At 43.2% G+C, this 15,998-nt stretch overlaps 1 protein-coding gene across 7 annotated transcripts in view; it reads left to right on the top strand.

Moving 5' to 3' along the window:
* Positions 1-3,015: 3,015 nt before the first annotated feature.
* MYH10 (myosin heavy chain 10) overlaps positions 3,016-15,998 on the top strand; it is a 1,221,191-nt gene continuing 1,208,208 nt past the window's right edge. For 4 of the 7 annotated variants that reach the window (XM_086930637.1, XM_086930640.1, XM_086930641.1 and 1 more), the window contains exons 1-2: positions 3,016-3,174; positions 15,101-15,476. In XM_086930637.1, the coding sequence (XP_086786763.1) occupies positions 15,132-15,476 (345 nt within the window). In that variant the 5' untranslated portion in view covers positions 3,016-3,174; positions 15,101-15,131. Of the gene's footprint in view, positions 3,175-6,170; positions 6,298-15,100; positions 15,477-15,998 lie in introns of those variants that run through there. The other 3 variants (XM_086930638.1, XM_086930643.1, XM_086930639.1) reach the window with 2 other exon arrangements.

The raw sequence follows: 15,998 nt of genomic DNA on the forward strand, positions 1-15,998 counted from the left end.
ACAGAAAACAATGTGTTTACGGTCTACATTTATTTGTAAAAGTGGATAAATACAGAAAATTGTCGTACTTTTAAGTGACTCTCTGTGCTGTCTTTCATAAATTATAGGCCAACAGTTGGACAGCATGTAAATAAAAAAACAGGAGGACATTTCTTTAAATAAAGGCATATATCAACATACATTTATGGTATAATGCTAGTATTTACAGTGGATGTATTGTTATGTAATATTTGCCAGCTTAATAGCTAAAACTCGCCAAACAGCAAAGTATGAGTGCTCGCCTATCAGATAAATAAATATGGAAATGTACAGTTTGACAACCTCATTTATATGCAAAGCACAAAATAAAAATGGATAAATACAGATAAAATGGGCACAAGAAAATACAGCCATCGTTGATCTGAAAAATCATTGGGAAAGCAGTGTGCACCAACTCCAAAACCAGAATTATCTCTTCCAGGACGACCACACTGGTGCCACAATATTGCTAGTGAGAATCTCCTGATTACCAACAAGGACAAAGCCAAACCCCTGGCCCAAAGTAACCCCTCTACAGCCTTTGTCACGGTTAACAACTAAACAATAATCTACCCAGTGGGAAGGCTCTTGCACTTCTCAATGGTTCACTTTCCAAGGCACCATCACCAACATTCCTGTGTTTCCTTTTCGCATAACTTAGCCTTGCCGCATAATTTGGTCCCCATCGCATAATTTCAGTTGCTCTCTCACATTGCTTCTGTTGAAGTTTACTTCGATACTACTGTAGATCCCCCCCCCCCGTAACAGCACTGCTCCCGCTGGACACTGCATAGCACTGGAGCAAACATACCAACAAGGGGCGCTATATCTGAGGCAAGAGCCCTGTATCTTCAAGGGGCCCACACAGATAGCTGTCGACCCCTTTAGAAATATCGCCTCTGTGAGCATCAAGGTGATGAGTGAATTATTTTAAAATTAACATGCGTTTTGAGATTTTCTTTGTTTACAGACTAAGCTGCATTTAAATGCTCACATTTTTACAAACAAGGGAATGGACCCTCGTATGCCCAAATGTACACACTATGGGGAGAAGCTGGTGTTACGCCCTGGTTCTGCCCACGATCACATACTTTGGTCAAACGGAATAGCTGGAATTATGGCTCTGGCCCCCTGCATTCTAAACCACGCCACCCCATCACCTATAAAATTAAATGGGATAGAGGACTTTCCCCCCAACACTACTTCTAGCTGAATAGAGGGCCGCATCTGCGACGGCAGAAATAACAATCCTGCTGCATTGTTACTCTAAAACACGTCTGATACTTTTCACAATATTTTTCTTTTTCTTTTTCTGAAAGCGGAGTTTATTTTCTGGGTGTTAAAAATGTAAAATTAAAAATGTAATTCTTGGAAATACTCGACCTTTGGTGGCGATGTCGAAATAGATGCAGTACTGCTCCTTTTATTGTCTGGCGAGGCACACATTAAATCAGTTAGCAGATGGCTGTGCCAAAAGAGTAAGGAACATGGATGTGATCACGTTTTAGTTTCGGAAGGTCACCTGCGAGACTTGTCAACAGTGATCGCTAATTTTTCTGAAACTGCTTTCTCACCGAGAGCACTCCCCTCCCCCCCCCCCTCTCCCCCCCCCCCCGTTTGACTTCCAGGTACCCGCTAATCTTTTCTCATTAGGGGATGATGGGCCATGTGGGGCATGGTGGCCGGCGGCAGTCCGAGAAGATTCAGCCAGACACCCGGAAATGCATTCTTTGTGGACTTTGTGCGCGCTCCTATTTGGGAAGGGTAGACGGCGTTTTGATTGAGCAGGGTGGACGGCGTCCACCCTGGAAAACCCTGGAAAATAAGTGGGGGGATGCCGTCCACCCGTGTGGTACCCCGACTTGTGCCCTGGCCATTTGTTAGAAATCGGGTCTCTAGTTGGTAGAGGTATGCATGCACCCTGTTCAATTAGGGACCACGGTCCTAGTCAAGTTAAGTCACAGCACAATCCCAAATTATCCTGTGCTCATTCCCTGGCACTTTGACAAAGAGCAGGCAGGCTTAACTTAGAAGGCAGGCGAAGACGTTGGGGGAAGACTTTCCTAAGGCTTTTAGGTCTAACACCATTCACACATTTTGACATGCCATTTTGTAATACAACTAACTGAAGATCTTTGGACCTAATTCAGGCGGGAAACTGCCGATTTTTGAAGCAAAAAAATGCTTTCTTTTGGCTGTCTCTTGCCTGAAATTGCCTCTGCTTCAACCGAAAATCAATGGGGGAAATACATTCTCCAGATAATTTTTTAGATATCTCCTACTTTGTGCTTGTAAAATGTTGGCATATATGTGTATGATCTTATCTGACAGCATGAAGTATTATTGTGCTACCGTTTTATGTGGCACAAATGTTTCTAAATTCATGTGTAAAAACTTACACTTTTAATAAATACCCTTCAACTCAATTATATGTAATTTAAGGATATAATCTGATGTACAGTACCATGGTGAAAAGCTTTGCATGTTAAACAGGTTTTAATTCTGAAGACTGTCATATTTTGGGTGCTGTTTGTTGCAAGATTTGCAAGACAAATATGTTCATGGATCGGCTCCTCCAAGTCAGTAGAGAGCCAAGCCAGACAAGTAGATTGGCGCTGACTCAGCTGTTCGTTCCCGTTAATGTGTTGCCTCTCCCACCGGATCAATGTTCAAAACACTTGCAAGAAATATTATTGGTATTGGCCCCCAAAAATAGTCCCGTGTTAACCGTTTAACAAATAGTTTTCTGCTTGTCCATTTTAATGATTTATTTAATAAACAAAATGTCAATTTAAGATTTCCTCCGGCATAGAGCACGGTCCACGTGTATTAGGCCCCGCCCTTAGTTACAGGCCCACCCCTTTTTATAGGATTCTTAGTTACGTTCCATGACCACACCCCCTTGTAGTCCCCCACCTTTTCATCCCACTTAAGCACTAGGAGGGGGGCACAGGAAGCGACGCGGTGGTGACACTGCGTACAGACCGGGTGGCGCTCGTCGACGGAAGTCAGCCTGCTCGCCATCTCTGGTCCTGATCTCAGGGGTCTTGCGGCTGCCTCGGGCTCGGACGCCGTTCTCTGGACGGATAGGCAGAAGCCACCCGGTGAAGAGTCAGGAGGAGCTCGTCAGCAGACGGAAGGCGGGGCGCGCATCAGGTACATAATGTGCCAGAAGCTCTTCTGTCATTGAGGGAGGACCAGGCGTCCCCAGCGAGTCCCACGTACAGTCCCTGGAAACGGGAAGCCGCGGCCTCCCTTTCCGACCGAGACTACCGAAAGATAACACTGCGGTTGCAGTGGTATGTGGGGTGGTTCTCTGCGGTGTTATATTCTAAGCTCCTCGGCCCCGCCAAGCCCCATGATTTATGAGCCTGGCTGCCCTTAGTCTTTGGCCCTAGGTGCCCAATTGCTGCTGCACTCTACTTTCATCTCTGTTTTGCAATGCTATATTCTTTTCTGGTTACTTCCTGCCCAGAAGGTTGGTGCCCTTTTAAGTCAAATTGTGCTCTCTGTGCCCTCACGACCTGTTGTGCTCTTGAGTCCCGTTACCTGCTTTGTGGTTATGCTCAGTTGTCCTCCAGTCACTCCCATTGCACGGATTTTTGGTTGTGCTGTCCATTCACTTGATGGGCCTCGTATCCTGTAGATGTTGGCACCGCATCCCCTCGTTCTGCCTACCCTCCAGTCTTGTGCGCCACTGCCTCCACTCCCCCAATTACGTGTGGGTGCTTGCTTTATGCATGGTTTATCTCCAGTATATCCTCCTGGTATGGATGACACGTTTTTCATATTTTTGGTATAATTCCTCCGACCCTTCACTACCAGTCAAACTCTCCAGTGTCTTTTATTTTTCCAACCCATGCTGAGCGATAGATAATTTATTGACATTTTCTCTCGCAGGAGGGCTTGAGTAATACCACTTTTTCTAATTGTTGAGACCGATGTCCAACTCAGGGTATTTGTGCAAAGTGGAGTTTTGAGGGCGTAGTTTCTAGTAGCCATTGCTTAAAAGGTGCATCTATCATCTTGGAGCGGTTCCATCGAGAGGGAAAAACTATTCATGGACGCAATATCAGTAAAAACAAAAATCCCATTCTCATTTTTGAGAGTAGTGTCTATTAGGTGTTGGTGATATTTCTTTAGGTTGGGTTAAGGGACACGCATTTATACGGAGTGCAGTTTGTGAAATATTAACATGGTGCACAATAGTCCTAAATAAGACGCTCAGTTGGAGATGGCTTAGAATGGCGATATCGTAGCTGGGAATACTGGTTACGCTGATCTAATTTTGGGTAAAATTGTGTGTGGCTATAAAGTAGTATAGCACCATATTGGTTATCCGTCAGTTTTGGGCATGTGGCTTTAGGGAACACCTGAACTATGCGTACATCCGGGGGAGCCAGGCGCTGAAGAAGTTGTGTGCATTTCTAAGGGTTACACCTGGAGCATATGTGTGCAGCTTGGAGTAATTGTGTGCTTCTCTGGCGTGCAGGTATTGGAGAGTTTGCGTATATCACTTGGGTCAAATCTTGAAGTATTTGTGGGCAGGTGTGAGGGCTATACCTAGAGTATTTTTCTCAAAGTTCAGCGACCTAGTCCTTTGATTCTGTATGCAGCTCACAAGGCTACAGCAGGAGTATTTGTATGTTAGTTTTAGGGGGCAAATCACGGCGTTTTAGTGTGCAGCGTTTGGGGCCTTGAGTATTTTTAGTGTGCAGCGTTTGGGGCCTTGAGTATTTTTAGTGTGCAGCGTTTGGGGCCTTGAGTATTTTTAGTGTGCAGCGTTTGGGGCCTTGAGTATTTGTGTGTAAAATGTGAGCCCGTTATTTGTGTGCTGCTTGGGGCCTAGATGTAGCTTTAAAGTCCAGGTACTGGAGCATGTGTTTGCAACTTTTGTGGTCTGGAGTGTTGTGTAGGCATCTTTTGCAGAGCAGCGTGGGAGTATTTGTGGTACAAAAGGGGGGTGGTGATGGACGGAGCATCTGAACCAATCACACACTCACACCCAGTCAAAATATCTGGGTTTGATCCATCACTGTTGTTTAGCCCACTCTGCCACCCCAGTTCAGACATGGCTATATGCAAATCAGTCTGACCCTGTGCCTCATGGGAACAGTCCAGCCCAAACTGCCAAGCCATGCCTTCCCTGGACCGGAAACAAGCTTCCGAGGACCGGTTTCTGGCTTTCCAGCCGTCTTCAGCCCGGCTTGCTTGAATCCAGTGAGCAAGGGACTCACGTCTGAGCATACCCTGCCACACTTATGGCAGCCAAAAGCGGTACAAAAGGGGGTGGTGATGGACGGAGCATCTGAACCAATCAAACACTCACATCCATCCGTCCATCACCACCCCCTTTTGTACCGCTTTTGGGAGTATTTGTGGGCAGATTTGGGCGTGGGGGTATGCCAAGGAGTATTTTGTGTAGCTTTGGGAGCCATGCGCAGCGAGAGCTTCTTATGAAGTATCTGTGTGGAGTGGAGCCTGCTATTTGTGTCCAGTTCAAGGAAGTTCACCCTGCGCTTGAAACCACATTTTCGAAACGTTGTTGATACGTTGGCGACAGTCCAAAGAAGGATGGCTAAAAGTCGTCTTGCTTTTTAGCACAAGTCCCAAAGAGGCTCAAAGAGCCTGGATATGGATGGAAGAGAGAGTGGGCTAAGTCAGAATATCATTAATTAATTACACGGTGGTCGGCCTACCACGAAAAGTAACTCTTGGTAGAGAATGAGATGTACAAGCTTCATTCGTTGAGCTTTCTGGCACCAGAAATAGCAGAGAAATCAAGATTAAGGGTGTCATCTCGTACGTAAGGGCAGAGGCTTGGAGAGGAGACGGCTGGACGGGTCTAGCTTCTGTTCCGTGAGCCTGGCCACGAAGTAGGAGTCTTATCCCGCGAATCGGTGGGTGGTGTGAAGTTGCACGCCTGTCCAGAGCTCCAGAATTGCAGGGGAGGGGCTGGTAAACGTGCTTCCTCCACTCCCTCCTCTATGGTATTTGTGTCTGGGTGGGCGGCAAACGCGCCCCATTCCCTCCTCTGAATTCCCCCCTCTCTGGTATCTGTGTCTCGGTGGGCGGGGCCCCCTCTCGGCAACACTTTCTCCTTTCCCTCCCCGGGTGAAACAAAAGAGCCTGCTCTACTGAAGGTCTGCTCATCACAGGCAGCATCCCCGCTTCAGGCACGTCGGATCCTCCAGCTGTTGGGACATTTCTGAATAAAAGGAGCAGGACACCCGGCTACGGCCACAGGAGCCCCCCTGCCGCCTCCAGCCTCCGCCCTCGGTAATGTGACTGGCCGGGAATCACGCGGCGACCTCAGCGCTTCTTTGGCGCTGCTTAACCGGGCTGTGGGGACACTCTAGGTTCATGCTTCGCTGGATTGATTGAAAAGGCAGCCTTTGTCCTAATACACTGCACACCCTCGCTTGTTGCGTGGGTGTCTAGATTCGGGATGTATTTCTTTTTTTCTTGTCTGTCTGGCTCGAGCTCAGCATCATGGTGAAGATTTCACGATAATGTCTAATATATTACATGTGCATGGCGAACGCCTGGTTAACGTTTACATTTACTTTTTTTGCCGTGACCTACGTGATTTAGTTAAGCAGAAAAAAAGACGTGTCATGATTGTAACTGGAAACAAAATACTCCTTTGGCGGGTGAACGTTTTGTGGGCTGTGATGGGACAGTGATCAGATAAACTTGGGGAAACCCAGCAGTGCGCGAGAAGTACGATGACAGCTGCGCCGTTTGCACGTAGCTGAGATGAGTGGAATTGTTTAGCCCGTGTGTCACATCCGTTTTATATAGTGATTAGGCTAATCTCATTTATAGGGTTTTCATGTCAGTAATGTTGTACTTGTATTGTACTTCATATCAGCAGGCCATTTCCCTATCGATCAGTTCAAGCTAAAAGCACTTGTGGTTTTCCCATCGTTAATTTAAGGCGTGTGATGTAAATGAATGCCAAATTCTAAATGACAGGACATTTTCCCCATTAGTCATCATGTGCAGCTCAATGTAGGCTTCGGTCTTAACTTCTTACATTTGTATACCCATCAGTTGTCTAAATTACTGATTTATGGCCAATTCCAATTAACCCTGCAAACTAGATCGGCCTGGGAGTACTTCGAGTTAGTCTGTTGACAACATATTTATTTCATTTATTCATTTATTTATTTTATTATTATTATATAGCGCTAGCCAGACTGGAGGGTATTGGAATGCTTTACAACATAAGTAATGGTGAAATCAGTCAAAGAAAACCAATATTATACATATTGAGTCATGGCATAGTTTCTTAGTTACCCAAATGCACGAATCTAAGCAGTGCTATCTTAGTTGGGGTTTCTCATAAAACTTGACAAAAATGACTTTGTTTGGGCTGATGGATTCGTAGAGCATGTTCTAGTGAAATGTATCATTGGGGGATGGATTCCATAGATCATGGTGTAACAAGTGTTAAACTGTTGCGAGCCATGACAATTTGCAGACCAGGTCTGGCTTAAAGGTTATCGTTGTGTATTATGTGAACACTTTCTGCAAGGCATCTGTGTAAACGTAATCACTTGTAGGTGTACTCGGGTTGAACAGAAATGTCCAGTTTTTAAGGTTCAGCCTGTTGATAAGTAACATTGGCTCACAGAGATTAAGTGGTTTACACTGGGTGACACTTTTTGTGAGGTGGCAAATAATTATTGTCCTGTAGCTCCTCACGCTACATAAGGAGACATCTTTCCTCAATGGGGGATCATTCATATAGTGCTGCATTCAAATTGAAGGCTTTCCTGTTTTCAGAGACCACTTTCACGTTTACTGAACACTATTTTTTTGACCATGTCATAGTCTGCCCTACTGAAACTCAGCCCTTACATGTAATGGGGTGACCTTGTAACCCTCAGAACCTGGGTGGGTAATAGAACAAATAATAATGGTTCTGTCGGACCGAAATACACAATGATATAGTATTTCCTATGTGTTACTTAAGACATCCGTCCCTGTAAGGGTACAAAGATAGTGGTACCTATACCAATAGGGACAGCCTTTAACCGGGTGAATGGCATTCACTCGGGTTAAAGCGAAGGAGATAGATGCCGTCAACCTGTTTCTAAATCGAGGAAACAACGCCTTACTCATCCTACCGAGCTGTATAATTAACTATTACAGAGATCTAAGGACTATCTTGATATTGGCTGAGTCGGCTGACCAGCAATACTACCCTTACAGGACCAGGTATCCAAGAGGAGCCGAGGTTCGTTAAAGGCTGTCCCACAACTGCACAGTCCTGATGAAGACCCGCCTCTGATGCGCACAACCAGCGCATCGTCCCCCAGGGTCGAAACGTCGACGTATTTCTCTCTTTCATGAATCAACTATACAAAATCTACTAGGAACCAAGAATTAATTGATGTACCTATTGGATTATTGCGTATATAGTTGACTTTGCTAATAATTCTGTGAATTAACATTTATGTATATTAATTTTAATGTATATCAGTCCTGCACAAAATGTATGTGGTCTATATGTTTTATGTTTGTTTGGACAGCAAAACTAAGGTTTTAAAGTATATGACTAAAACTTTACTTTAATTTTCATTGTGGTCAGTGTGCTTTGTATATATTGGTATAGGTACCTCTATCTTTGTACCCTTACAGGGACGGATGTCTTAAGTAACACATAGGAAATACTATATCATTGTGTATTTCGGTCCGACAGAACCATTATTATTTGTTCTACTGAAACTAAAAGCATCTACAACTTGATTTTTGCTGTGGGAGGAATTTCGTTCTGAGCTATTTTTTTCTTTTATAGAGTTGACTGCTTCATTCCGCTAGTTTGTTACAGTTGTCACCACACCTACTTCATTATGTACTTTGGTGTTAAGTGGTAACAATCATAAACCCCATTGATACCCGCTGATTAAAGATACATTGATATCTTTGATTCACCCCCAAGGTGCAACATTACTATATTAATGAAAAAAAAGTATAACATTTTTATAAACATCATAAAAGATCAAACAAAGTGTTCTAGCCCAGTGCACTGTTAGGTCCCAAAAGATCCTATCGCCTGCGGAGACCCCCAGGTTTCCATACTGTCTCCTGTCATCTTCAGCCTCTTCGTAGAGCCTCTTAGGATTCTACTCATCGGTAACAGCTTCAAGATTCACCAGTATACCAATGAGAGACAACTCTGCCTGAAAATCTTCTGTGCTCCAGACATCTAATTCCTCAGACACAGCCTGCACCTCCGAGACCTGGATATTCAGCTCCTATCTGAAGCTCAAAGCAACCAAACCAGAATTCCTGTTTTTGTCCAAGAACAGCAAGCAAGACGTAGGACAAATTTGTCTCTGTTATTAACCTTGATGGCTTTCAGCTCCAACTTTCATCGAAGGTCAAGTCACTTAGATTCACCTGGGACACCAACACAACTCTCCAGAAACTCATCTACCCCCACCCCTTCCCAAACCCCCCCCCCAGCAAAGACTGCTTGGTACCAGCTCTCTCTTCTAAAGAAAATGAAATTGTTTTTTTACAGAAAACAACTTCAAGAAATGCAGTTCAAGCCTTTGTACTCTCACATTGGATAGTGGTAACTCCATAGCCCATGGCCCATTAGACTCTGCACTTGCACACAATACAACACTTCTCAGTGAGGTCCGGAAGAAATGTGACCAGATCAGCAATGCAGTCCCCACCCCTCAACTGATGGAACTTCATTCGCTCCTCTTGACGGCCTGCGCCCTCTTCAAAACTAGTTGCATTGTTTACAAACCCTTCATAATCAATACCCCCACTTATCTTACGGGCAAGCGTCTTGTGGCACTTGGCACACCGGCAGCCAGACCATCAGGCTGGAGACTACGAAGGGTAAAAACTGAAAAAACCCAAGACAGAAGGCCTTTTCTATCTAGGCACCCGGGATTTGGAACAACAACCCAAAAGGACTACCACAACACTGTTCCATTTGGGGAAAGTTGAAGACACAGCTCTTTAAAAACCCTACATCACATTGCACGGATAATTTGGCTACCTCTTCTATCAATGTATGCATTCCTTTGGGCTTGTACAGCTCTCCGCTGCTTTTTTGGCTAGGTTAGTGTTGTATAAATACAGAGTACCGATGAAACTTGGAAGTCAAATGACGCCAGTGATGCATTAAGATACTACAGAGGTACTCCTCACCAATGTTTTGCCAGTGCAGCCTTAAATCTGAAGGAAGGCCATTCCTGAACGAATCAGCTGAAAACTGGGTGAAGTATCTCCAGCACTTTTAAGAATCAGCTGAAAACTCGATGAAGTATGTCTAGCACTCTTAGGAATCTGCTGAAAACCGGATGAAGAATGTCCAGCACTCTTTCTAGCACCCCATTGTCCTTCAAGTCATACATGGCAATACCCTATATAATCACTTTTTGTGAAAATGCAACACTCTCTCTTTCAGGGCTACTAGTCTGTTGGAAAGTTTAGGTTGGGATATGTATTTTAAAGTACATTTGCCTCTCCTTATCCTACATTCTTCCAGGACAACACCATTGGGAGGGAGGATGTTAAATTCCCCTTAAAGTACGTTCTAAAATGGGCAACACTAGTCCTCCACAGCACGTCGATCACAGGTCACTCTCACTTGAGATAAAAATAAATAAATAATCACAGCGCTACCAAAAAGAGGAATTGATGGAACAAACTCTGGTTTAAACTTGGTAGATCTCACTGAAGAGATATGTTGTGCACAGATTTAAGCATAGTTAGAATGAGCCTTCTTATAAACCTTGTTGTGCTTACTTTAGCCCTCTAATTAGCATTGTTTAGATAAGTCCCGTTCATTTTTTTCCTTTTAAGGCATATTTCACCTTCCCGTGGATTGTAGGCTTTTCGGTGGACCTGTGAATATTCTTCTTAAACTGGTGTGCCCAACCACAGGGCCACCCAGTATCATGTGTCCGAGCGAGGACAAGTTAGCCATAGACCAGTCAAAAGGGCCAATTCAGCCTGCACAAATAGGAAAGATGTAGCGATATATGCCCTTTCAGGACTGACAGAATTTGGCTTCACATATGCCCGGGATAGGCATCCTGTTAAGGTGTTAGGAGAACACCCAAACCTGATAAATGGTCGGACCTTTTAGGGCCAGAAAGAGTGAGCTAAATTATGTTGGCAAAAACTGAAATCCTGCATGACTCGGTTCTCCAGGCACATAGTTTGCAATCATTTGATAGAAAGCGATACTGGTTGCATAGGTCCCCATCACACCCCCTCCAACCGCTCCCACTCCACCTCCCTTTTCATTATCAAACTTAGTCACTGGTCCCATAGGGCTTTGCATAGCAGAAAGGTATTCTGTCCATTCCTCTACAATCCACCTATTGGAGCCCCCTCTATGTACCTGTGTCACCACATTGAGAAAGGGCCCGATGTTGAAGCATTTCACTTCGGTGAGTTATGGCCTTTTCAGTTAAGAAATCAGTTTCTGTTCTTACCTTTCCAAATGACATATGCCCTTAGATAAGAAGTACCAGTATTCTTTTACTTTTTGTGACATGTACTTTGGTGTGTCAGATCACTGAAAGGGTATATATCCTAATATGGTGTCCTGAATACAGTTAAAAAATGTGGCCTCATTCCAATTAATAATAGAAAATATCCATACTCTTGCTGACTACCTGCAAAATACTGAGTCTGCAGCAAGGTGGTATGTACTTCAATACAAAATTCCCAAATGGATAAAAAAAAAAACTTTTCAAGCTCTTTAGGTTGCATGTTGAGCAAAGCCATATCACCATCAACATAGGGTTTTAGTCACCCATGTGACAATCCTAAAATGCCTTCTTGGTACTTAAGTTTGTAATTGCAAAATTATTAGCTTAAAAAGAGATCCTCAACTGTAAGGAAGAGCCTGCATAAGTTAAGCAATACTTCTTTCCAGGGAAAAACACAACTCGATGTTCATCTACAGTTATTATCAGATAATTTTGGATGTGCAGTCAGCCAGTACCTTTACTGGGATCATGATGTTCACATGAAGTGTCAATGGTTAATTGAAGCCTAATTTAGCAGTGCCTTTGCCCAGCTGAGCAACCATAGTTTTAGCGCCTCTCCTGTGGACGGAGTTAAGTACTTTTATATGAAGCCACTTCATTTAATGCAGGAGGTGTGGCGCCAACAAGCCTCAAAATAGGCATAACACTTCACCACAGTAGCTTCTTCATGCAGACTGTCCCATCGTCAGTCCATCTTCACCACATTTAATATCCTGGTATTGATAGGCGTATCAAACTGTAACCCTGCCATTGTGTGAGCTCCCCGAAGGCCTTCATGCCTTGGTAGCAAACGCCAGCTGTTTAGCCCTCTAAAAATAATTTTTAAAATATATATTTCTAGGAGAGAGGAGAGGGATGTAGGAGGTGATGTAGCCATCAAGCTTGAGGCAGGAAGAGGGTTTAAAAAAATGCTAAGGTGTGAATGCAATAAGCCGGGTCCCAATGAAGAGGGCGCGTAATGGAGCTCTTGGGGTGGAGGAAAGCAGTACTCCAGGTCGAAAGCAAGTGGGGAAACAATGGACAATTCAGGGTGGGGCAGAAGGGAGCAACACCGAGTGCTTGATGGAGTGCATTTGAGATGGGGATGCAGCACATGAGAGAGAGAGAGAGCAAGAAAACACATGTACTCCTATGGAGGTCTGATAGAAAAGTAGTTACATGAATGCAAGTAATGGCATAATCTATGCTCCAGGGGAGAGAGAAACTGCATGAGGAGGAAGTACAGTCATTGAATAAGAAGCAAGCAGACAAGCATGACAAAAATGCCAACCAATGGTAAGAAATAGGCTGGCACTAAGCTTACCCTAAGTTTTTAGTGTGTACCAAAAGGTCTTTCGACAACAGACAGACAAAACTGTAGGTTAAACTTAAAAATTCAGATCTAACTTACAGCTGAGTAAGAAAAGGGCAGGGGTGAGTAAGTTATTTGTCAAAAATTAGTATACTATTGGAGAAACATACTATAAATGTGAGATGCATTATAATTCTATTTTGCTTGATTAATTCTTTAATCTTGGGACTAACCATACATTGCCTAATGTTTTATTGCTAAATGTAAAACTCGATGTTTGAGAATGTTTTAGATCCAGTTTTATTTTATTCTTTTACCTCCTCTTTTGGCAGCATGTATGTTAATTTTGTCAAATGTATTTGATACAGTGGTGACTCTAATGTTACGGGAAAACAGAGGTTTAAAATAATGTGGCAGCTATTGAGGGAGTGTTCTTTTTGTTTTTGTTTTCTTTTTTGCTTCTGGGTAAAGGTGGTTAAGCCCCAAAAAAGTCAGGGCTGCATTTTAACCAGAATTCTTTCATCAAGATGTTCTTAATCAAACATTGAACCACATTAGTGATGTTTAAGTGTAGCGGGCTAGATGCACCCTGTAGGACAATCTGCTCCTGTATCTTTATCATCTTAGCAGAAGTTGGTGCTCGGGTGTTTACCATGAACTGTAAACAGTTGGTTTGAAAAAGGGACAGGGGCAGCATTTCATGGAAGTCATACATGCTTTGTTTTATGACTTTACTCCGTCAGAGCATGGTTGCTACTATGCAGTGTCCATCTGAAGATTAATCAAGAAACATCCTTTGATCAAGTAACGCAGCATTTGAGAGAGAACTTTTAGTCCACTTTTTAAATAAACAACATTTTTGTTATCATAACTACCTCGTTAGAAGTACTTCAGTTTGTGAAAGGTCTGGATCTCTGGTTTTAGAACAAAGCCTCTAACACATTGTATCAATACTTTTAGCGAAAACGTCCATTCCATGGAGACCTCTTAAACGATAAAGTAGTAAACTGTTGCTTGCAAAATATTTTAGTTACTTGCAGGGGGCTGGGAGCCTGCCCTTTGTTTACCATTGGTTGACTTGATTGTCACTCTTATTTCCTCGTTTCTTTGTTCAGTGCATGCCAGCTTCACTTCCTCTTAGAGTGCTGTTTCCCTCCCCTTGAGCGTGGCTCAAGTACTGATTCCTTGCCCAGTGGCCTTGCACTGTTTGGTCTTTCAGAGTTACTTCCCTTCCCATGAGCGTGGCCCAAGTACTGCTTCCTTGCTTAACGGCCCTGCACTGCTCACTCTTTCGGTGCTACTTTTTACATTTTATTTGTAGCAATCCACAAACATGCATGTGTTTTCAGGCCATCATTGTCCCTTCTGCTTTGCATTGTTGCTTGCTTGCCCTGTCCCATCTGCCCCTCTCCGTGTTGATCCCCATCCCCACACTTATATTTTGGTCATTTTGTTGTATAATGGTTTTATATCGATATTTGTTGAGAGACTGTCCAGAATGTTGATAGCTAGTTCACGACTACTTAAACTACACCATTAAAAATTTTCTTCTCCTTAGTCATAGAAAGCATTTTATTTGGATTTTTTAATAGTTATTTTTATAGCCTAAACCTGGCTCAGATATTCATGGCAGGTACGCCTGAAATATTAGTGCTCTTTTGAAAAATAAGGCTTAGTGTCCAAGACCACACTTATTCTTAGCAGATAATTATTCCTTTTCAGCACAGTAGTGTCTGTTTTCTGTGTTGTACCTCAAAGTATAGTAAATAAAACCCCAACGCTACTAAAGTCTTTGTCATACCATTGCGGGGAAAAGTAACACCAAAATCGCGTCTGAGCCTTTTTCTGATAAGAAAGCTATGTAGCAAGAGTATGCTAATGTGTTATGTTTTGTGGAGAGGGGATGATAGGAGAGAATGGGGTTCTAAGAAAGGCAGGAGTCCATTGGAGAGAAGGTAGGAGTCCATGGGAGAGAAGGTAGGAAGTACAGTGAGCACTGGGAGATATGGGGTTGCATAGTGGAGACTGAGTGAATGGTGGTTAGGTGAAGTGATGGTGACTCTGGATGCTGTTTATTGTCCACAGTTAGTCCTGACAGCTGATAACGTTTGATATCTTATCCTGGTCCTTGTTTTAGTAACAATTTCATGTTTTAGCAACGTAGATCATTAAATGCTACTGATCAGTGAGTTTGTCTTGTTAACAGGTTTCTTGCCATTTTACCAAATCATGTATTTTCACATTTTCTTACTAGGTGTTCTTTTTAGTGGGCATTTGCAGCAACAATGGCACAGCGGGTTGGACAAGAAGATCCAGAACGGTATCTATTTGTGGATCGTGACTTAGTATATAACCCTGCCACACAAGCCGACTGGACGGCCAAGAAACTGGTGTGGATCCCATCTGAACGACATGGTTTTGAGGCTGCAAGCATCAAGGAGGAGCGTGGGGAAGAAGTCGTGGTCGAATTGGCTGAGAATGGAAAGAAGGCAATGGTCAATAAGGATGATATTCAGAAAATGAACCCTCCAAAATTCTCCAAAGTTGAAGATATGGCAGAATTGACATGCTTGAATGAAGCCTCTGTGTTGCATAACTTGAAAGACCGATACTACTCTGGTCTGATTTATGTGAGTATTGTTTTGTTTTTAAAGTTTGCTTTTCTGAGTAATGTACTGTTGTACAATGTGTATCCACATTTCGATGTGATACTAAGGTTGGGTTCTCTACAGAGATATGTTTGTTTTTGTATTTTTTTTTGTTGGTTCTGAAGCATGTGCATTTGCGTTAATGAAGAGGTGTGCATGATTGACTTAGCCTGTAGTTTATGCATAAGATATATTGACAGACTGATTCCTTTAATATTACTTCTGAAGTCAGAACTCCCCCCCCCCCCACCTTTGGAGTTCACATTTTGTTTAAAAATTATTTTTTACAGAACGAGTTCTATAGGACTTTTGAATGCTACACCATACACATTTTAAACAAAAACCCTAAATAAGGCTAGGCACTATTTCCTACAGTAAGTGCATTTGTACAAAGGTGGTAGTAGTATTTGTGAGCTCAACTGGCCATAGATAGCTATACTTTGGGAAATAAAATGGTTCTAGTTTTGTCTTCCGAGTTAGTAAGACACTGTATTTGTTTCCTGG

The sequence above is a fragment of the Lissotriton vulgaris genome, chromosome 7 (assembly GCF_964263255.1).
Source record: "Lissotriton vulgaris chromosome 7, aLisVul1.2, whole genome shotgun sequence".
NCBI classification, from domain to species: domain Eukaryota; kingdom Metazoa; phylum Chordata; class Amphibia; order Caudata; family Salamandridae; genus Lissotriton; species Lissotriton vulgaris.